The sequence below is a fragment of the Meles meles genome, chromosome 5 (genome assembly GCF_922984935.1).
Source record: "Meles meles chromosome 5, mMelMel3.1 paternal haplotype, whole genome shotgun sequence".
NCBI lineage: Eukaryota > Metazoa > Chordata > Mammalia > Carnivora > Mustelidae > Meles > Meles meles.
The window spans coordinates 121,610,773-121,632,675 of NC_060070.1; the positions used below are offsets into that span (position 1 = coordinate 121,610,773).

A 21,903-nucleotide genomic window follows, 5' to 3' on the forward strand; every position below is an offset into this window, starting at 1 on the left:
TGTCAGGTGTGTGAATTTGGTTGGGAAGATTAGAAGTGCTGCTAGTCCCTGTGTTCTCATCTTCCAGAACGACCCAGGGCTGCTACATCTGTTTATTTACCTTTATTTCAATCATACAGAGTCGGGGATCCTTTATCATCCCCCCTCCCTCCTCAGTCTCCATCCCCAGGGGTTAAATAATTTTAAAAAATATTTAAAAAGCTGTAACAAAATAACATCAAAGGAAATGGGAAGAGGGATGGGGGAAGGGTCAGGAATCGGGAAGGGAATAGAGAAGAGAGAGCCTCTTCCCCAAACCCCCACCTGGATTCCAGCCTGGGCAGTAGGGAGAACTACCCCCCCGCACCTCCCCAGGTACATCCCAGCTGTAGGTGAGGTCAGAGGTCAGGGTATGAAAGTGCCGGTGTGTGTGAATGGGGAGGTAGGCAGAGGCAGGTTGTTTAGAAGATGCCCCCACCTCCCCACTCAACCAGGTACTGCACAGAACCATCAGGCCGTACTCTCCGAGCAAGGACCCGGACAGGGTCCCCTCGGGACAGGTAGCCAACCCCACCTCGGACTCCTCCCCCAGTCCCAGGAGACAAACTACGGCACAGGGGAGAAGGGGGTGCTGAGCGTCTAGGAAGACCTGGGGAAGGGGCTGGGACCGAGGACGATGAGGCAGTCATCGAGTGGGGGGCACTTTTAGGGATGTCTGTGGGGAAACCAATGTGAAGTTCCAGGGGTGACCTAGGGAGAGAAGGCAGTTGTGAGTGCAGATGCAGATAAGAACTAAAAATGGAGCTCACGTTTGGATCAGAGGCACAAAGAAATCGGGTTAGAGACTGAGGAACTTAAGAGCACAGACTTAGAAGAAGAGGGGTGGCACAGGTAAAGGGGAAGAATCTCACCTGTCTGGGGGTTCACCATCCCCAGAGGTCCCTGCGGTGCTGGCAGAGGGGTGGAAGGAAGCGAACATCCGGATGGGACTGCTGGGGTTGGGGAGGGGAAAGTCAGGACCTGAAGCAGGGGAAGAGGACCCTCTCCCACTGAGAAGAGCAGAGCTCAAACAGCCCCAAGGCATCCCCGCCCCAGAATATTAGGGATCAGACATTGGTTCTGAAAGTCTCTAGGAATAAGAAGTGGGTAGCCAAGGGGGAGATGGAAAATAATTCTGGGTAAGAAGGTCCAGAGGATGTAGAAAATTGGAGGAGAGATTCTAGGGGTACGTAACTGGTTGGAGGGTGAAGGAACACTGACCTGGGCAAGCAGCGGGCATCTGTGGGCCGGAAGTTGTAGCCGCTGCTGCCCTGGTAACTCTGGTTAGGGCTGGGGGATGGTGGAGACACTGAGGCCTAAAAGAAGGAGCAGAGCACTGAGAGATAACCCTTGATTCCTTCCCACACCACCATTTTGCTTCATGGGGTTCCCCCTGCCCCTGTACCTGCAGTGCCCTCTGCAGACGAGCCCGCTCCCTTTGCTCCTGGGGCTCGGGCTGATTGCGCACTGCTGAGGGTGGCCCCAGCTCCTCCATTTTCCCCTTCTGCCTCCTCCTCAGGGGCTCTGGCTCCGGCCTCCGGCGCTTCCCCAGGGGACGTGAGACCCCTCCCCCAGGGCCCTGCCCTGAAGGGAAGCTGTAAGAGGCCTCCTTATCCCCCCAGCCCCCTCCCGGACACCCCAAAGACCTCCCCATCTCCATAGGTATGCCTCCCCCATTAATACCCCGAGGATTTCCCCATCCTCCCTGGACCAGTGACCTGGTGGGGGCTCCATCTTCAGTAACAGGCTCCACAGGGGGAGGGATCCGAGCATGGAGACCAAACAAGCATTTCCTCTTCTTAATCTCCCTCCCTGAAATGAAACTGGGGTGAGGAGAGAAATGATACAGGGTCAGTGCAGTAATAAAGGGCCCCTCTATGCCATTACTCAGTGCTTTTCAAAAATGATCTTCCCGGGGGGCTGCAGCCCCTTTCCTCCCACGCTTCTGTATCTGTCTCTCTGAGCCCCCCTCCAACTCACCGGTCCTTGTGGCTGTTGAGAGCAGAGAGGAGTTTGGAAGAACGTTCTCCCTTGGGAGTGTCTGAGAGCTGGGGAAGGTAAAAGCAAAGGGGGTCAGGGGAAGCAGTGGTCCCTCTCCCTTCCCCCCTTTTTTTTTCCTCTCTGTTCCCTCCTCACCCCGCAAAGCTTCACCACCCCTTACCTCCCCGAGGAGCAAACTGTCCCAATTCTCAGAAGTGAAGGGGAGGATCTCACGGTCAAAATCAAAGTACTTTTTCTTACAGCAAACGCTGAGGTGATAGAGGACAAGATGGGCCACATCCACCCTGAAGAAATATTAAGTTGTCAGGGTTGTGGCAGCACTGCAAAAGCCTAGAGGGTCCCGAGGTGGGAGGCTGGGGCACACCGGGGTGACCTCCTGGGGCTGCTGAGAGGACTATGCTGAGGTCGTGCCAGCTCACCAGCGAAGCTGTAGCCGCCTGACCTTCTCAGGGCCCCCCCGACACACACAGCATTCGAACTCATAGAACCTGGAAGTGGGCAAGAGGGAAGGAGAGAACACACCTTATGCCAGGAAACCATACCGGGCTATGGAGGACTCACAAGGATGGGGTGTGCAGGGGAGTCAAGCTTCAGAGGCTGGGGAGAAAATGGAGCAGAGGCCGCACTCCTGGCTCACCTGTCCCCGTAGAGGAGGGGCTTGCTCAGACACTGGGTGCAGGCCTCGTGGAACCACTGCAGGCAGCTCCGGCACTGCAGCATCTTCAGGTTCCACCTGAGGGGTGGCACAGGCCTTGTGACCTCCAGATACTGCCCCCACCTGAGGCGCCCCATGCCCTCTGCACCACCTCCTTTTGTCCTCTTCAGCACTCCCCTCATCCTGTTCTTTCTCCTTCGTTCCCTGGGCTTCCCTCTACCCCCACTGCCATCACTCCTTCCCTAAACCCCTGCTGCCCCCCACCCGTCATTACTCACTCCCCGGGGCCACCACAGTAACAGTAGCTCTGCTGTCGGTTGCTCAGATGTCCAGCGTCCCAGTCTAGCCCCTTTAGTCCGTACGGCAGTGACAGCTTCATGCCCAGCATGGCCCGGGCATAGGGGCCCTTCTTCAGTGCACCCCCCCTCTGCAGACAGGGAACAGACAGCCTGCCTCAGAGGTGGGGGGGATTGTGCACGGAAAGGCTTGGGAGAGGCTGTGGATGGGAGGCTCCCACAGGAAAGTGACTTACCTTGGTGGCAATGGCGAAGACACACTGGCGGCAGACCCAGGATGTGCCCTCTCCTTCTCCAGGAGCGGGGGCCCTTGGAACGTGGCAGTCCTGGTGATAAGCTGAATAACAATAATATTGATGGTAGGCCACTTACTGCACTGCATACCCACGTGTGCTAGCGACTGGGACAGGAGGGGTCTCAGCCACCTCATTTCATCCTTGACCATGATCTGGTTGTAGTGGGTGAATTACCCTGATTTTACAGGTTAGGGGACAGGCTCCTAAGGGTTTGGGGAAGTCTTATGGTGAGAAAAGGGTGTATCTAAACCACCCTCTGTCTATAAACCTCACACCTCCCCATTCCATGACTGTTTCCCCCTGTGCTGGAAGGAAGTGAGGTTACAGAGTTGAGACTGGCCCAGAGCAAGTGGCTTGGGGACTCAGCCAGGACCAGTGGTGGAGGGAAGACTTGAGAGGCAGCCTGGAAGGCTCAGAGCAAGCTGGACCATTCAGGTGTCCTGCCCTCTCACCGTGGCGACACTTCTCACAGCTGACCAGCCGGTTCCCAGGGCCCACAGTCTCAGAGCGACAGACACAGCAGAGAAGTTCCTCCCCGGGGAGGGCAGCTGTGAGGGGAACACAGTGTTGTGGCGCCTATCCTTAAGCCCCCTTTCCATCCCCCACGCCAGGTTTCTGCTTTTCATGGCATGCACAGGCTTGGGCCTCAAGGGTCTCACCGGGGCTAATGTCTTTCCATAGAACCAGAAACTGGGAATCGTCCTCAAACTGGACCAGACACACCTCCCGAGCACTGTCCACCTGGAATGGATGAGCACAGGGGACGACACAGGAATCAGAACTCCATAAGGAGAATGGGGGAAAGATAATAGGTCAGAGATCAAATCCCTTACCTTCTTGATGGTCCCCAAGTATAGCAGCCCATCCGTCCACCTGGCCAGCACATCTTGACCCTCCCAAAGACGAGGCCTGGGGCCTGCGGTGGGAGCAGGGGAGGCTGGGTCCCAAAGTGGGGGGGCACCAGAGCGGCTCAGCCGGGGGGGCTGTGCCATTGCATCCTGGGGGGGGCCTAGCCAGAAGTGGGATGGGAGAAGATTATGAATGTTGAGCAACTCCCCATTTTTCTTTGCCTCAAGGATTCAAGTAACTGTGGTTCCAGTCTCCACATCTGAGACACCTGGATAGGAAACCACACAGCACCCCTCCCAAGCTTCTTGACTCCAGCTTTTCCAACTCTGGTGACTGGCTCTCCTCTCCCTAACACCCCCCCATGCCCCCCAACCTAGTTCTCTAGTTTCCCAGCTTCCAGAGCTCCCCTGGGGTACTATATCCTGGCCTTGAGGTTTTAGGAGAAATGATGGTTGCAGAAGCAAAGGTTACCATTCAGTTTCTACTGTCGCCTTCTCCTGTTTGGAGGTATCATAATTGGGGTGCTCTGCTACCCAGAGATGTGTTTTGGGAGCTTTTCTGGAAATGTTTTCCAGAATAGAAACGGCTGCCTCCCTGGGCCCGCGTGTCTCATTCAGAACAATCATCCTGACGCCAGGTTATGTCAGGTCACCCTCAAATACGGGGCTCCCTGCCCCCGGGTTAGATAACTTCCCTGAGTGCCCCGGGAGGGGGGCGTGTCCCAGTCCCGGTCTCTACTCCCCATGACGGCGAGTCCGAGAGGGGACTTGAGTCGGCCCAGCGCGAAACGATGCCTTGGCGGCGAGGCTCTCCCGCCCGCGCCCTGCGCGCCGACCCCCGGCTCCCTGCCCCCCCCACCCCACGGGCGCCTCCCGCCGCCTCCTTACCAGTGACAGCTGGGGCCGCCGGGAGCCGGGCAGAGGCAGACGTGGGAGACCGAGGCGAACCCCCCGCGCGGGGAGGGCACGTCTGGGCGTCGGAGGGCGGGCAGGCAAGGGCCGGGGGGTCCCCAGGCCCAGCCCCTCCGTCCCGGCAGCTCTGGGGCGTATGACGCAGCAGCCAAAGCAGCGGCAGCGGCAGGAGGAGGCGGCGGGGGGAAGGAGGGGAGTGGAGGGGAGGGACAAACCGGCTCGGGGGGAGGGTGGTGGGAGGGGAGGACTGGGGGGAAGGAGGAGCCGGTGGGGGGGCGGGCACCACCTCACCCCACCTCCCTCACCTCCAAAGGGCCTGGAGGGCGCCGAGCGAGTGGTGGCCTCTCCGCGTATGGGGCAGGTGGGAAGTCAAGGCCCAGAGGGAGAGGGAATCCCCTCAGCCCCTTCCTCGGAGGGAGACCCGCCCTCGGGGCAGGAGGGAATCCCCCCCTTCCCGGCAGCCGGCCTCCAGCCAGGCCCCCGCCCCATGCCACATCCGTTAACTGCCCCCCCAATTTCCATGGTCACTCCAAGTCCCGCCCCCCGTCCCCAGTTCACGACCCCGCCCTCCATTCACCCTTCCCTCGCCCCCGCCGCGCCCTCCTCCCTCGAGTGCCCCGCCCTCCTCCCGCCTTTGCCCCCGGCCCCGCCCTCCCCGTGGCAAGTCCCCCCCACGCCACAGCCGCGCTTCTGCGCACGCGTAACCCCTCCCGCGCGCGGCACCTGGGAGGATTGAGCCCCTCCTTTATGGGGCGGTGGCCGTTAGCGGTTGGCGCGAGCGAGTCTGCGGGCGTGCGTCCCGCCCAGCGCTTCCAGGGCGGGTGCACTGGCCGGGAGCGCTAGTAGCGAGGCGGTAACGCCGCCGAGAGCCAGCCAATGGGCAGCGGGCGGGCTGGCCCCGGCGGTTCGAACGGGAAGGCAGGGAAAGGGCGGGAGGAAGAGCCGGCCCCACGCCTGGGCTCGGGTTCCCACCCTCCCACACCCACGAGAGGAGCGCTCCCGAGTGGGGCTGGGTGGCCTGCTGCACATCTCCTAGAGGCGGACAACTGGGGGGCGGGGGTGGTATGGGAGGCTTAGGCGAGATTCCAGGAGATGGCCTCATAGGGAGAAAAGCTGAAGCCCTTGCTCTGCAAAACACAAATGCTTGGTAGAGTAGATCCACAGTTTCCATTTTTACAGATATGGACCATCGCTAATAAAACCTTTATTTAAAGAAAAAAAAAAACTGTTCTTTATTTGATAGACCCAGATCACACAGAGCCCCTCCCCCCAAACAAAGCATGCCTCAACCGCACCACCCCACCCCGAAACACACATGTAGGATCTGGATCTGTCTTCATTTCTTGTTGGCCTGGGCCGTACCAATAACACACTGGTTCACCTGCGGGCAGAGGGTTTAAGACAGGATAAAAACGTTTTCTGAATAACCAAAATAACAGTTTTCTCCAAGATTGTCTCCCACTCCCAGTATTGGGGCTGCCCTCAGAAAATACTGAAACAAGGGCTCTGAAGGCAGGTTCAGGCTGTTCTCAGTTAAGGTTAGGTCTATGCCCACTAACCACACCAGGTCTGGAGGAGGTGAAGAGGCCTGCATGAGAAGGGATAGAAGCCACACACAGGAGCAGAGAGAGATGGAGTGGTGTCCATTTTCAGAATACCGTAGCCCAGAGACCCCAAGCTCTCCCACCACTTACCAGTGAATGAGTTAGACAAAACATGAATAACACTCATTTAAGAACTAAGTCTCCTTGGAACATAAATGATCCCAAGTCTAGGCAGGATATGTACAAGATGAATCTAGAATAAAGACTACTGGGTCCTGTCTAAAGGACACAGGAGCCAACCAAAAAGAGCTCCCACTGGCCAGAGATGGGGCAATTTGAGCATCAGAAAGAATAATGACTACAAAGGATATATATCAAATCCATAATATCTGTAAAATGACACCCCCCCAGATAAAAACTCACTTGGTCACCTTTGGAAGTTGCCAAGATACCAACTTCTAAGACTGAAAATTGATAAACAATCTAGCATTTACCCTGCCTTTCCTATATAGACTGGATTTCAGAGTAACCAAATACACGGCAAGGGAAAGTTCTTTATAAGAGACAAGACTAATAAATGTAAAGTTACTGAGAAAATTAAGCTCCCTAATGAAGTAATACATGTAGGTGCGATCATTGTTCTATAAAATCACTAAGTGAAATCACTAAGTCAATAGGGAGTTTTCAAATGGTAACAAGCTGGTAACACCCAAATCCCATGATTGATTTTTATTTCATTAAATGTAAAAACAATTGGATATTAGGTGCCTCCTGATGCAATAGAAAGTATAAGGTACCGTCTAAGTTTTCTTGTTAAGAAATATAAGCCTGATTCTAATCTGATCAAGCCCCTAAATCGACTAGATAATAAAAAGTTTGGAAGAAGGAGGAAGCAACCAGCCAAAATCCAGAATATGGTATATTCTACAGGATAAATGACACTATTTCTTCAACAAATAAATACCATAAAAGAGGTGAGATTATTACAAATTAAAAGAAATTTAAGAAGAAAAAAAAATTTAAGAGACATTTTGACAAGATGAATGGGTGCCCCTTGCTTTGAGCCGGATTGGGACAAGCCTAATATAGTCAAGACATTTCTGAGACAATCAGGAGAAATTTAATAACGCATTAACTTTAGGATACTAAAGAGTTTATGCTGTTGGCTGTTAATGATGTTGATATAACTTTAATTGAACTTGCAAGATAGCAAGGGGAATCCTGATCAAAACAGAAGCCCAGGGCAGGGTACCAAGGGAACAGACTACTTCCTTGGCAGCAACAAATGCTCACTAAGGGGAAGCCCAGGTACAGCAGAAGGGCACACCTGACCAGAGATGCTGAATAAAGCCAGAACCCACCATAGGGCTATACCCTCAAGAAAGGAGTAGTCAGAGGGGAAAATTACCCTCCACAGACAGACAATGAAGAAACTTTAGTGGCAGAAGCACTATAGTCTCCTAGAGAATTCAGGGTATGCCTTCCCTCCACTTAATGTTTAAGTGGATTTTGGAGCCTGACTTCATCCTACTTGGAATGGTCTGAAAAACATCTAAGTCTCTCTCTCTCTCTCTTTTTTAAGATTTTATTTATTTATTTGACAGAGAAAGAGATAGCACAAGCAGAGGGAGAGGCAAGCACAGCTGAGGGAGAGGGAGAAGTAGACTCCCCGATGAACAGGGAGCCCAGTGCAGGGTTCAATCCCAGGACGCTGGGATCATGACCAGAGCCAAAGGCAGACGCTTAAGTGACTGAGCTACCCATGCGCCGCTCTCTCTTTTTTTGAGAGAGAGACTGTGCATGCACAGGGCAGGGGGGCAGAGGGGGAGGGATAGAATCTTAAGTGGGCTCCACGCAACATTGGGCTTGACCTCACTACACTGAGATCATGACCTGAATTGAAATTGAGAGTTGGACGCTGAACTGACTGAGCCACCCAGGAACCTGCAACTAAGTCTCTTCTGATCCAGCGATCCCACTGCTAAGAAGCTTTCCTACTTAGATAGAACTACACAAATACAAAATGACGTGTATGGATGAGGTTAGTCAACATGGTCTTGTTTGTAATAGAAAAAAGGGTGGAAACAATCCAACTGTCCAGTAGAGGGAACTGGTGGATAAACTTTGGTGCAGCCACAGAGTGCAGTCCCAGGCGGACATAAAAATAATGGACGATCTCCGTGTGCTGGTGGGGAGTAATCTCAGGGCTGTCTTGTTAAGCAGAACACAGTACAGAACAATATACATATATGAAAAGAGAGAGAGATGGCTTCCATATGAGGAAGAGGGAATAAGCACATGCATACTGTTTCTATTTGCAAGAAGAAACACTGAAAAGAAAATAAAATGTTAAATGTTAAAAACGACTACCTCTACCAGGACAGGTGGGGAGAATAGGGTGCACAGCGGCAGTGGTAAAACTTCATTTTTGACCTTTTTAACTACCTATTTTTAAAAATTAAAAAACCTCAAGACCCAATAGCTAAAAATGGATCCAGAGAGGTGGCGCCCCAGATGCCTAGCAATCCTTTCCAGATGAATGTGCCCTTGGCCTAAAGGGCTGAATGGGCTCCTAAAGGGTCAGAATGAAGAAGTCTACAACCACCCAGGCGTCCTAACGGTGCCTGGGCTTGGTGGTAACTGCACCTTGGAGGCAAAGCGTAGGGAGTTGAGGGATTCAGAGACGTTCTCTTCTAGGGGGGAAATGTTCACGAACATGAGCCTGTGGAGAGAGGACAGGGGGCCAAACCCCAGCATCAGTGGCTGGGTGGACACTGTTGCCTCTTTCCCGCCCCTGACCCCAGCCTCGCAGTCTCCACCCAACCCCTCCGTCTGTCCCTTTCACTCACATCTTAGCGCTGCCACCCAGAGAGTTCTGCAGCAGGTAGGTGAGCTTGCTGTTCCGGTAAGGAACGTGGGACTCCTAGAGGGTTGAGGGAGACAGGTGATTAAGATAGGACAGGGTTAGGCCTGAGCAGTCTCAATTTACCCCAGGTCCCACCGGCTCCCCATCCCCATTCCCACCTTGTTGCTCAAGGCCATGATGACCAGCCCCAGGGTGGATAGGCTGCTGTTAATGGCTTGTGTTTCCCGAAGGCGTTCCCGTTCCCCAGGGCCAAGGGCTAAGCCAGGGTCTAACCGCTCACTCCCAGCCAGGTCCACAAGGCTGAGGGGAGCCGCACACTGCAGGCCTCGTCCAGCGTGCTCCCCAGAGATCTGTAGCTGGAACACACTGTGACTACGTGATGATCGCTCGTTCTGGGACGTGCGGGCCACTGCCCGGTTCTGGCGGGCCAGCTGGAGCAGGGCCTCCACCTGGGGATGGGAGCAGCAAGGGGCAAAAGCAGGCAGGGGGTCAGCACACAATGTTGGTAGCAATGAACCAGAGTCAGCGCCTGCCCTCTTGGAAGATTTCTTTCTAGCCAGTGAAGAGACAGAATGACGCAGTATAAAGTACAGCTAGGGCTAAGAGTTCTGAGGAGGGAGATAGAACAGTAAGGAGTGTGAAGGTAAGGTGAGGGTTGCAATTTTCGACAGGATGGCCAGGGACAGCTTCAGTGCCTTAAACTCTGAAGGCAGTGAGAGGGCAAGCCATTGGAGGAGAGGAACATTCAGGCAAAGGCCCCAACAGGAGACTGTTGACGAGATGGCTGGGGAACAGCCAGGAGGCCAGCATGGCTAGAGTGAGCTGAGTAAGAGTAGCAGCAGGAAATGGGACCTGAGAGGCAGCCAGCAGGGCCAGGAAGCCCTCCGCAGGTGTGTCACTCCACCCCCTCGTTCCCTAAGGCAGACAGATCGACCTTACAGCCCACTGGCCAGAAATGGTGTGTCCACCCACCCATAAGACCTACTCTTCCCCCACCCTTCCACTCTCTCCTGTCCCCTCCCCCATCCACCTGCATCCTGGGCCACCCTGAACACTCCTCCCTACTTCTCCAGTCCCAGCGCTCTTTGGGCTTACCTCTTTCTCACAGGAGACAGGAACATATCGGGCATTGGTGACAGTAAGTTCCTCACTCCCCGGCCCTGCCCGGCGAATCTCACACTCACCACCCTGGCCCTTCCGGGTCCCCGTGGCTAGCAGGTCTCGAACAGTCTCATTGTAGATCTCTACGTAGCTTGCCACAAAGCTGTAGGTCCAGCCCTGGCCGCCCAGCTCCTGGGCCACGGAAAAGAGGTGCCGCAGGGCCCGAGGGATCAGGCCCTCCACCTGGGGATCTCCCCCAGGCCCGCCCTCCATGGTGAAGGTCTTGCCACTGCCTGTCTGGCCGTAGGCAAAGATGCATACTGGGTAGCCATCCAGGGCTGACTGGACAAGCATGGCGATCTCCTCAAACACTTGGTCCTGTCCGCTCCCGGGTGGGAAAACCCGGTCAAAGGAGAAGTCATGGCGGGTGGTGGGGGCTGGCGTCCCACTCAGGGTGCCACGACGCTCATCAGACCGGGAGACGCTGAGGCGGGTTGGAGGATCCGAGGGCCCACTGGGGCCAGAGGGAAAAAGGAGGAAGCCCGGGGATGGGGTGGGCTCCCCCGGAAGGACAGGGCGCACCCGGCAGAACACACGGATATTGCCTTTGAGTTCCTGAAGCTGGTTGTGCAGTCGCCGGCGCTCCATCTCTAGCCCATGGAGACGTTCTCCTTGTGTCACCAGTAAGGCCGCCTGGGTGGCAGCCTCCTGTCGCAGAGATGCCACCTCCGCTTGGCTGCCCGACAGAGCTGCTTCCGATGCCTGCAGCCTCCTCTGTCCAGAACGGAATGAACACAGAGGGTGAGACACAGCGAAGCATAAGGATAAATAATGATGAGGCAGGGGGTGGAGCCAGGGTGGTCCCTGTCCCCGAGGACTTCACAGTCTGCTAGGGAAAGAGGTAAGAAAAGTAGGAATCATGGTACCAGATTAGGGAGTGCTACAGGATCCCCAAAAGGGGCACAGAGACAATGGTAGTTAAGTTGATGCCTAAGAGTATCAGAATAAACTAAAGAAAAGTCAGAGAACAGGAAGAATTTTCCACAAAGAGGGACGTGCATTTGCATGTCCTGAAGAGAAGATTGAATCATTTGAGAAACTGCAAGTAATTCCATCTATTTGGTGCTCACCAAGTAGGCAAACGGACATGAGAAGAGGAAGAGAAGACACTGTGGGGGTTTCTGATCAGCAAACAGACAAAGGAGGAGATGGAGGACTAGGGGAGACAGAGATGGGGGGATTGCTACGAAAGCAGTCAGGGTAGGGAGAAGTGGGGCCGAAGGCAAGATGTAGTCAGAGGAGTGGGCAAGGGTGGAGAAGGATAGAGGAATACTGCTGGAAAGAGGTGGCCAGGGACTCCAAGCCCAAGGAGACTTGAGGGTAACCCAGAAAGGAGGGTTGGCGTTTGGTGAGAAGGTGGCTCTTACCTCCTGCTCCGCCAGCCGGGCGGCCAGTCCCCTTCGCTCCTCCTGCAATCCCACTTGTTCTTTCTGGAGCTCTTGCACCAAGCCCTGCTGTGTGCCCAGCTGCTCTTCCAGCTCCAGGACACGGGCCCTGAGGTTCCCCAGCTCCTGCTGGCCCTGCTCGGCCTGGGCCTGCACCCTGGCCAACTCCCCCTCCAGTGTCCTGCACTCTGCCCCCAGGGCCCTGGCCTGTTGCTGGGCCTCCTTGAGCTGGTCCTGCAGGTGCTGGTTCTCCTGGTTCAATGTCTGAGTCCTCTCCCGGCAGCACTTCAGCTCGGCATTTAGGTCACATAACTGACCCTTTAAGTCCCAGGCTGGACGTTTGGTGGGTTTCTTCCCTCCCAGCATGGGAGGGGCAGCTGCTAAGATGGGCACAGAAAGGACAAAGGTCAGGGAGGTCGTGGCTTTCCATCTCTACTCCCTCCCAGCCTTTAAGGCCTCCACACCTGCTGCTACATCTTTTTGCCCTCCAGACAGAGAAGGACCCAAATGAATTTTTTTGGGTGCTCACCACCTCCTCTCTTCCCTATCCCAGCCTCTCATCCAGTGGTTATGCTTGGCACCTACCTCCAGGCTTCTGGGCAGGAACGGCAGGGCCTGGTTTCTGATTCTTCAACACTAGAGAATCGGGGAGTTAACTTAAGGAATCACAGCACCAGTGTCCTTCTGCCTCCATCATCTCCCTTTACACATACCCCAGATCTCCTCTCAGCCCCAGCTCTGAAGAACTATTACCTGTGCCTATAGCTGTGGAACACCGGGGTCCTGTCTTCTTGGGAACTTTGGGAGCTGTTGGGAGATGGGAGAGGACAAAGTAGACAATCAGTCTCAGGGTGACATGAACTCTGGCTGGGCCAGGCACAGAGTAGTTGCTTTTTTCTGAGGGTTAAAAATAAGATAACTTCCCTCTTCCCTGAAGTCTGGCCAGTTTCTGAAGATATCCTTCCCAGTGCAGATATTACTCGAGACACCAAGAAAGGGGCACCTGGGTGGCTCAGTCAGTTAAGCATCTGCCTTCAGCTCAGGTCATATTCCCAGGGTCCTGGGCTTCAGTCCCACATGGAGCTCTACATCGGGCTCCCAGCTCAGAGGGAAACCTACTTCTCCCTCTCCCTCTGCCCTTCCTGCCCCCCACTGCTACTCACTCTTCTCTCACTCACACTCTCTGTCTCTCTCTCTCTCTCTCAAATACATAAATAAAATCTTAAAAAAAAAAAGGACACCAAGATAAGCAAAAAGAGCAGGGGGCAGAGCTATGTGTCAAGTGCATTACCATTTATATATATATTAAAAAAGTTTGGAGAACATGTCCAGATTTGCTTGAACGCCCACAGAACGCCCTGGAAGGGATAGAACGTCCACAGAATGCTCTTGGGGAGGGGAACTGGGTAGCTGGGGGACAGGGGTAGGAGGGAGACTTTCCACTGTGTAATGACTTTTGTGCTTTTGGAATTTGGAGGTGGGGGGCACTGCAGGAGAGGGAGAGAGAGAATCCCAAGCAGGCTCCACACCCATAGTATAGCCTGACTTGGGCTTCCATCTCATGATCCTAAGATCATGACTTGAGGCAAAATCAAGAGTCAGATGCTTAACTCACTGAGCTACCCAGGTGCCCCTTGTGTCTTTGGAATTTTGAAACAAGTGAGAACTATGACCTATTCAAAATAAGCTAAAATTGAAAGATAAGAAATAAGGGAGCTGAAGAGCACTGTACTTCTATGCCCTTGGTTTCTGCCAACTGCTAGAACCCACCTGTGGTCTGGCTTTGTGTCTGTGGCCTCACAGTGAGGGCTGGTGGTCTGGGGTGGGACGTGGCAATTTTGGTCACTGTGTCCAGTCCTCGTGTCCTTTTCTGGAGATAGACAAGAATGGGGTCCATTTACTCTCCCTAATTGGGTTACACACACACACACACACACACACACACACACACACACACACATAAAGCTTTTTCACACCCAGCTCACCTTCTCTGGCTCCAAAGCATCCTCCATCCGGTCAGGCCCCCTCTTAAACCTGGTTCCCGGGAGAGGCAGGCGAGAAGGAGCCTTGACCAGGGGCCTCTTCAGCTCTACGTTCCCCCTCACTTCCAACAAGGGGGACCTCTGCTGGGAAAAGAGAGACCCTTCAGACACACCCTGGAGCCCAAATGTCCCAAGAACTCCCTTCTCTGGTCCCCTAGCCTAATTCTCAACCACCAACAAGCACTGACTGAGGACCTCTTGTGCACAAACTGAGGCCCACAGGTCATGTGCCAGTGAAAAGGCACAGAGAGAAGTGGGACATAATGCAAAAGTGGGAGAAAGCTCTAAGGGAAAAGTTGGACAGATGCTGGACTTCAGCTAACTTTAAGGGTAGTACTTATTTTTTAAAAAAATATTTATTTGACAGAGAGAGCATGTACATGAGAGAGGGAGAGTGGCAGACAGAGAGAGAGGGGGAAGCAGGCTCCCCGCTGAGGAAGGAGCTTAATACCAGGCTCAATCCCAGAACCCCAGGATCATGACAAAAGCAGACACTTAATTGACTGAGCCACTCAGGAACCCCAAGTGTAGTATTTAAACAAGCACAGAGATGGGGTGCCTGGGTGGCTCAGTCGTTGAGTGTCTGCCTTTAGCTCGGGTCATGATCCCAGGGTCCTGGGATTGAGTCCCGCCTTGGGCCCCTGGCTCAGCGGGAAGCCTGCTTCTCCCTCTCCCACTCCCCCTGCTTGTGTTTCCTCTCTTGTTGTATCTCTCTGTCAAATAAATAAATAAAAACCTTAAATAAATAAATAAACAAGCACAGAGAAATGGACACTTTTTTCAGATGGCAAAACCTCAGGGGCGCCTGGGTAGCTCAGTGGGTTAAAGCCTCTGCCTTCGGCTCAGGTCATGATCTCAGGGTCCTGGGATCGAGCCCCGCACTGGGCTCTCTGCTCGGCAGGGAGCCTGCTTCCCCCTCTCTCTCTCTGCCTGCCTCTCTGCCTACTTGTGATCTCTCTCTGTCAAATAAATAAATAAAATCTTTAAAAAAAAACAAAAACAAAACCTCAAACACACACGGTTTGGCTGGGAAACCAACAGGCTCTTTCAGCTGCGATGGAGAATCATAACTAAGAGAGAGAGCGGATGACCCATAAGGCTGAAGACTAGACGGGAGGAGCAGATAATATTTTACTTATTTTTTTAAAAATTATTTCTAGAGAGGAAGAGAGAGTCTTACACAGGCTCCACACCCAGCCCAAGCCCCATGTGGGGCTCAATCTCATGACCCTGAGATCATGACCTGAGCTGAAGTCAAGAGTCTGATGCTCAACCGACTGAGCCACCCAGGCGCCTCAAGTGGGTAACATTTTAGAATTTGTTTTAAATGCTACCTCTGTACCAACTTAATCCTTACAGCAGCCCACTGAGGAGGAGCTATTATTAGCCTCATTTTGCAGATGAGGGAAGGAAAGCACTGAGAGGTAGAATAGCTTGTCTAAGGTCATCAGTGAGTAAAAGGCAGAGCCATGGTTAGAATCCAGACAGTCTGGTTCTGGAGGCCATGTGTTTAACTGCTGGACTGTACTGACCCGTAGGACTTTGATGCCAGGCTAAGGGGGAGTTTGGGCTTTAGTCTCGTTTATGTGGAAAACCAGATAACAGTTTCTGATCAGGCACAGGAAAAATATACAAAAGAGCCTACTTATAAAAAATAAGGGGGAGTTTAGGCTTTAGTCTCATTTATGTGGAAAACCAGATAACAGTTTCTGATCAGACACAGGAAAAATATACAAAAGAGCCTACTTATAAAAAATAATGAGTTGTAAGTAAGCTGACTTGCATGGAGAAGACTAAGAAGCAGCATGACCCAGTATGGAGATCACCAAAGTAGACATGTGTGTCGGGGGTGTGTGTGGGGGGGGGGCAGTGGGAAAAACAGACCCTCTCCTAAGCACCTCAATTCGGTGCCTGGAGATTATGTCCATTTCATGGCTACTCCCATCTAGGGTGACCAACCATTCTAGATTTCACAGAACTAACGGTTTCTGAGGACACAGAACTTCTCAGTGCTAAAACCATCTCTGATCCCACAATCAGGAGAGCACTATGTAGACAGATCATCTTCTGATCTTCACTGTAGTTAACTTTTAATTCCAAGGCCAGTGTCTGCCCTTTGGCTCACTTCATTCATTCAATATTTACTTAGTGCCCTGTTATGTGCCAGAAAATGATCTGGGTTTGGGAGTAATAGATGTGATCCCTGCCTCCAAAATTCTCATGAAAAAATGGGGAAGAGAAGCATTTAAAGAGATTATTAAAACTTTACTGAGGGCTACCCTAAAAAGTGCCCCAAGGAGGGGTTGAGCATGTAGTTCAGAGGGGAGAGTGTCAGAAAATACTTCTAAAAGGTCTTTTAAGGCAAAACTTTGAGGATGAGAAAGAATTAGCCAAGGAGCTTGGGCCAAGGAAGAGCATCCCAGGCAGAAAGCAAGGAGGGGTGCATGCAAGGAACGTCAAGTTGTTCTGTTTAGCTGACACATGGAGTATGCACGGAAAGTGGGGAGATACAGGGAAGGGATTGTGGCAGTCAGCATGCCATGAAGAGTCTAGAGTTTACTGAAGGCAAGAGGGACCTTGATGATTTTTTCAGAATGATTAAGACTAGATTTGTACCAAAATAGCAATGTGAGGAATGAATGGAAGTAGATGAGGGGCATGACAGGCAGAAAGAATGTATCATTCCTTTCTTCCTTCATCCAACAAGCATTTGTTGCACTAAGATTTGTTGCACTAAGATTTGTTGCAAGACTGCTCTGTACCAGACACTGTTCTAGAAGCTGGGGTGAGAGTAATGAACAAAATCCGTGCTCTCCCAGAAGTAAACTTATATTCTTTCCAAACTGGAGTACCAGAAAATTAAGCTCTTCAAAAAATGATCCACTTTCTCAATTCTCCCAAAGATGTATACACCTCTTACCATTCCAGAAGCATAAGATTCATTATTCATTCATTAGATATAAAAGATATTATCTTTTATAAAAGATATAAAAGATGCATAGAGCTTAATTTTCACGGAACTCAGCCGAGAGGGGCTATTTTAGGAGCTTGAGGGCTAAGTAAAAATCCATTTGAGAGAGGGCTGGCATTGGGAATGAAGAGAAGGGCTGGATTGCTGGAAACCAAGTATTGATCTAACTAGGAGCTGGCCTGGTGAGGGGAGGTAGAGGGCAGGCTGTGAGGGAGATGGAGGAGTCCAGGCTGATTCCAAGATGCCTGCCACATTTCCAACAACCAAGAGAACAGGAGGAAAGGTTGGTTTTTCTTTTTTAAAAAAATTTATTTGGGGCCCCTGGATGGCTCAGTCAATTGAGCATCTGCCTTCGGCTGGGGTCACAATCCCAGAGTCTTGGGATCGAGCCCCACATTGGGCTCCTCCCTGCTCAGCGGAAAGCCTGCTTCTCTCTCTCTCCCTTTGCTGCTCTCCCCTGTTTGTGTGCTCTCTGTCAAATAAGTAAATAAATTCTTAAAAAAAAATTACTGGAGAGATAGAGAGTGCACCTGAGTAGGGGTAGGGACAGAGGGAGAAAATCTTCAAGCAGACTCCCCACTGAGTGCAGAGCCCTACATGGGGTTTGATCTCATGACCCATCAGATCATGACCTGAGCCAAAACCAAGAGTTGGTCGTTTAATGGACTGAGCCACCTAGGCGCCCCTATTCTTGTTTCCTAATTAACTTTTCCTTTAAAACTCACTGCAGATTCACATGAAGTTGTAAGAAACAACATGAAGAGATTCCAAATACCATGAGATATATTCAAGGATGTTTACAGTGCATCCCTATAGAGAAAACTCTGGAACAATTTGATGCACTGGTGTTTTAAATTTTAGTTTCTTGGTTTATTGTCTTTCCTTACATTAGATTGTGAGCATAAGAACATATCTGTTTTGTTCACAACTATATAACTAGTATAATGTCTGCTACATGGCATGACTCAATACATTTTTAAAGGAATGAAACTAGAGTCCACCAGTGGGGGAACACTTAAACTGTGATATATCCAGACCACGGGCTTCTATACAAATAAAAAGGGAGGGGGGAAAAAGGAGGTGGCCTTATTTTTCCTGCTGCCTGCAGAAATGTGCACCAAGAATAGAGTTATTTAACATGACACATTTCCCATCTCCCCACAGAATGGCAGCTTCTCATAGAATGGCATCTAGAGAGATGACAGGGATTAGTCTTGTTTATCGTTGGATCCCAAGTATCTACAACTGTGCCTGGCACACTGTTGTAGGTGCTCAGTAAACATGAGAAGGCTTCCATTATTTTACACTGTTACAATCATACTGCTCTGTCTTTAGCTGTCAGGATACAAAGAACATCTCTTCAGGCTGAAACTTGTTTTGGGTAAATCTGATAGTAAATAGTAAACAAGAGAATCCAGAGAGGAGCCTTTTTCTGGCACCAAAAGTCAATACACTCTCGCTGTCACACATCTCTCTCCACTGGGGAGGGGAGGCTGCAGATGGTTGTGGGGCACAGTAGGTCGCTGATAAGAGAAGAAACTAAATCAAACCAGTCTCAGGGGGCAGGGATCTCTGTAAAACCTGGAGAAGGAAAGAGAATGAGGAGTCCCTCCGTTCAGATTATCCCAATCCCTCTATCCCTTCCAGCACTCCAAAGCGACAGCAACAAGTGAGGACTGGAAAGATCCTCAGCGGGGATTTGGCCTCAGGTACCATTTCCCCAGGCAGACGGAATCTCAGATCTCTGTCTTCTCAATCACACACTGCAATCGTGGATAGGAACGGAGAAGTAGGTAGGAGCCAGGCAAGCCTGAGAATCCGAAATGGGAAATCCTAGAGACATGAAAGTGAGGAAGGCTGTATGGGGCTCCCTGAAATCAGGGAAGGTCAGGCTGTCATGCATTCCTACTTCCTGGGGCTGCTTCCCGCCCTCTCCGTCCGTCCTGTCCACTGTGCGGGGACGCACGGACTTTCGCCCTCCAAACAGGCAGGACCAAGGCGGGCCGGGAGCCGAGGAGGCTTGTCAGCATCGGGGGCAGGAGACCGAACGCGGCTTCTACTCACCTGCGGCTCCATGTCCAGTTCCGTGCCACACGCTCCAGGAGAGCACAATGGAAGAGGACACGGCCCCGGGGCTCCTGGCACCCGCGTTCTCTCGCCGGCTCGCGACACAAAGCACGCGCGCTCCGGACTCCTGTGGCTATCCCGGTGCCACACCCGCCACTTTTGAATTCCAACCGCCGCCACCCTTCTCACCTCCCTCCGCACGCCAGGGCCAATCGTCGCCGTCGCCAGAGCCGAGGACCAATCGCAGCGCCCTCCGCCTCCCGAGGCCACACCCCGCCAGGCGGGCTCCTTCTCCTTCCTGCTTCGCGGGCTTCGGGGAGATACGCTGGTTAGTCACACTTCCGGCTCCGCTTCCACCTCCCTCACCCTCCCCTCCTGTAGCAGTAGTCGCGCTGCACTTCCGCTCGGCTCCGCGCTGCCGCGCCTTGCGTCAGAAAAGTGCCTGGAACGCGCCGCACGAACGTAGCTGGTGTGGGGGCCGGAGCGCTGGAGGGAAGGAATCACGCGTGCGCAAACGGGGACCTGGTTCGGGGGCGGGACGCGACAAGCTCCCCCCTAGCGACTGCATCCGGGAGCGCACTCGTTACTCTTGACCGGTTTGGTCTGATTGCGGTTGGTGGCGTGCGAGGCATCTCCTTGGGTTTGAACTCCCTGGAAAGCTCCCAGAAAGTGGGAGCAGGAGCCCTCCCGCGAATGTGAGAGTGGCCGCAGCTGCTCCTTCCCCGGTCATTTTGGCATTTTTTCCACCAAACTTAGGGACCTTGATTACAGCCTGGTGCTCCTGGAAGCCCGGCAGTAGCGATTCGCGGCTCAGAGGAGTTTTCTCTGCAGTCCCCCTCATCATCCTACCTACTAGGTACCTGGGCTCTGATACTGGTGCTGGGGAGCTGACTTCGGGCCTTCGGAGCCTCGAACCCACCGACGGCATACGGCTTACATTTATGGTTGATGAAATAATGAAAAAAAAAATGAAAAAACATTACTTGATGTTTTTTCAGGCTGTGTGCACGTGCATTATCTCTTTTAATAACTGCTAAATTCACTGAGCTCTTACTATGTGTCGAGTGTTTAGTATCTTTTTTTCTGCAGGCTGGACGAAGGAGGCAGGATTAGAAAGGTTTAGAAAGTAACAAGCACAGGTCACACTGCTGACTGGAGTGGATCTAGATTTCATTAGCTTCAAAATCCAAGGTGTAGGTTACCTCACACTACCTCTGACAATCTTAGTGTCAGACACCAAACCCTTACCTGTAAGTAATTTGCAGGGAGGTTCTACTGCATTTATTAGTCGGAGTTTCCAACCAACCTGGAGGTGGGATGGGATTTTATGGATGAGACTAAAAGGCAGGGGGAAATCTGTCTTGGTGCATTTTTGGAGATTGACAGAACCAGAACTCAAGCCACCTATCTTGACTCCAGTGCTTGGATTGAAACCTGCTTGTTGGGGGAGCAGACTGTGGGGAGACACAGTGTCTGAAAACCGGGTGGTCATCCCCCAACCTTTGATAGATTGGGAAACCTACAAAAAGTAGGAGCTTGAAAATAAGAGAGAGAGAGAGAGAAGAGGAGTGAGGGAGGAAACAAGAAGATCAACAACTTGTTGGATGGCCAAAGAGGGAGAACTGAGAAGAAACATACAGCAAAAGACATTTCTCAAAGTTATGAAATATTAGACTAGGAGAAATATGGACCCATTAGTACATTAAAGGGGAAACAATTTATTCATGTCAATTGATGCATTACTAACTACTCAAAATATTCAACATCTGTTGATGTTAAAGAACATCTCATAAACTGATAAAGGATATCCTCAAAAATCCTACAGCACACATCATAATAATGGTGGAATGTTGAAAGCATTTCTCTTCAGATGAGAAACAAGCCAAGACTGCTTGCTCTCAATAACCCCAGTCAAAGCAAGGAGTTTAGCCAGCCCAACAAACAGCAGCAACAAATATATAAGGTTGGAAAAAAACAAGAATACCAGTATTTGTGGATGATATAATTGTGTGTGTAGCAACCCTAAAAGAAAATCGAGATAAAATTGGTAAGTGAATTTAGCAAGGTTGCTGGGTATAAAATCAATATAGCAAAAAATCAGTATACAAAATCTATTGCATTTCTAGCATCAGCAACCATCAGCACGTATAACTTAAAAAATATTTGCCATTTGGGGTGCCTGGGTGGCTCAGTGGGTTAAAGCTTCTGCCTTCGGCTTGGGTCATGATCCCAGGGTCCTGGGATTGAGCCCCACATCGGGCTCTCTGCTCAGCAGGGAGCTTCCTCCTCTCTCTCTCTCTGCCTGCCTCTCTGCCTATTTGTGATCTGTCTGTCAGATAAAATCTTAAAAAAATACATTTGCCATTTGAGGGGCACCTGGGTGGCTCAGTCAGTTAAGGGTGTCTGACTCTTGATTTCAGGTCAGGTCATGATCTCAGGGTTGTGAGGACTAGCCCTGCACTCAGTGGGGAATCTTCTTGAGAGTTTCTCCCTCCCTGCCCCCCTCCCCACACACATGCTTGCTTTCTCTATCAAACAAATAAATAAATAAATCTTTAAAAATAGCTTGCCATTTGGTTACATGAACATACACATATATGAAGTCAAGGTGTACACTTGATCTGTGCACTTTGTTAGGTTGTGATAAACATTTTAATAAAAATATACCATTTGCCATAGCAACAAAAATATAAAGTACTTGAGAATAAATTTAACAATAGGTATGCAGGCTGTTGTGGATAAAATGATAAGCTTTATTGAACGATATTGACAAAAATCTAAATTAATGGAAAGCCATACTATGTGCTTACAGAGAAAGACTTGACATTGTAAACATGTCAG

At 51.6% G+C, this 21,903-nt stretch overlaps 2 protein-coding genes across 6 annotated transcripts; both read right to left on the reverse strand.

The window, feature by feature from the left end:
* Positions 1 to 83: 83 nt before the first annotated feature.
* Positions 84 to 5,597, reverse strand: PHF1 (PHD finger protein 1). Of its 3 annotated transcripts, none has more exons than XM_046006773.1 (15): positions 5,003 to 5,597; positions 4,100 to 4,275; positions 3,926 to 4,007; positions 3,719 to 3,814; positions 3,207 to 3,307; positions 2,953 to 3,101; positions 2,657 to 2,752; positions 2,439 to 2,507; positions 2,180 to 2,303; positions 1,999 to 2,066; positions 1,737 to 1,841; positions 1,424 to 1,613; positions 1,240 to 1,334; positions 891 to 968; positions 84 to 729 (listed from the first exon to the last, which is right to left on the reverse strand). In XM_046006773.1, exons 2-15 carry the CDS (start codon positions 4,256 to 4,258, stop codon positions 441 to 443), a joined length of 1,701 nt encoding a protein of 566 aa, XP_045862729.1. In that variant the 5' UTR covers positions 4,259 to 4,275; positions 5,003 to 5,597; the 3' UTR covers positions 84 to 440. The 3 variants fall into 3 exon arrangements, with proteins under 3 accessions (XP_045862729.1, XP_045862728.1, XP_045862730.1); XM_046006772.1 differs by having other exon boundaries at positions 891 to 971; positions 4,100 to 4,273; positions 5,002 to 5,595; XM_046006774.1 differs by lacking the exon at positions 891 to 968 and having other exon boundaries at positions 5,003 to 5,596.
* A 648-nt stretch (positions 5,598 to 6,245) lies between these two features.
* Positions 6,246 to 19,236, reverse strand: KIFC1 (kinesin family member C1). Of its 3 annotated transcripts, none has more exons than XM_046004097.1 (11): positions 19,060 to 19,236; positions 13,968 to 14,108; positions 13,753 to 13,852; positions 12,736 to 12,789; positions 12,568 to 12,618; positions 11,965 to 12,359; positions 10,532 to 11,311; positions 9,595 to 9,885; positions 9,420 to 9,493; positions 9,217 to 9,292; positions 6,246 to 6,407 (listed from the first exon to the last, which is right to left on the reverse strand). In XM_046004097.1, the coding sequence occupies exons 1-11, from the start codon at positions 19,069 to 19,071 to the stop codon at positions 6,363 to 6,365; spliced, it is 2,019 nt and encodes a 672-aa protein (XP_045860053.1). In that variant the 5' UTR covers positions 19,072 to 19,236; the 3' UTR covers positions 6,246 to 6,362. The 3 variants fall into 3 exon arrangements, with proteins under 3 accessions (XP_045860053.1, XP_045860050.1, XP_045860051.1); XM_046004094.1 differs by having other exon boundaries at positions 11,965 to 12,362; XM_046004095.1 differs by having other exon boundaries at positions 11,965 to 12,362; positions 13,968 to 14,105; positions 19,060 to 19,234.
* Between the last annotated feature and the right edge of the window lie 2,667 nt (positions 19,237 to 21,903).

Bases quoted from the DNA above. Each gene is read 5' to 3' on its own strand.
- PHF1 (XM_046006772.1), bottom strand. From the start codon at position 4,258: ATGGCACAGCCCCCCCGGCTGAGCCGCTCTGGTGCCCCCCCACTTTGG. The intron at 4,008-4,099 runs GTAAGGGATTTG...CATCCATTCCAG, and splicing joins ACTTGGGGACCATCAAGAAG to GTGGACAGTGCTCGGGAGGT. The intron at 730-890 runs GTGAGATTCTTC...TTCTCTCCCTAG, and splicing joins GATGGTGAACCCCCAGACAG to GTCACCCCTGGAACTTCACA.
- KIFC1 (XM_046004094.1), bottom strand. The intron at 13,853-13,967 runs GTGAGCTGGGTG...GTCTATCTCCAG, and splicing joins ATGCTTTGGAGCCAGAGAAG to AAAAGGACACGAGGACTGGA. The intron at 9,494-9,594 runs GTGGGAATGGGG...TCAACCCTCTAG, and splicing joins TCATGGCCTTGAGCAACAAG to GAGTCCCACGTTCCTTACCG.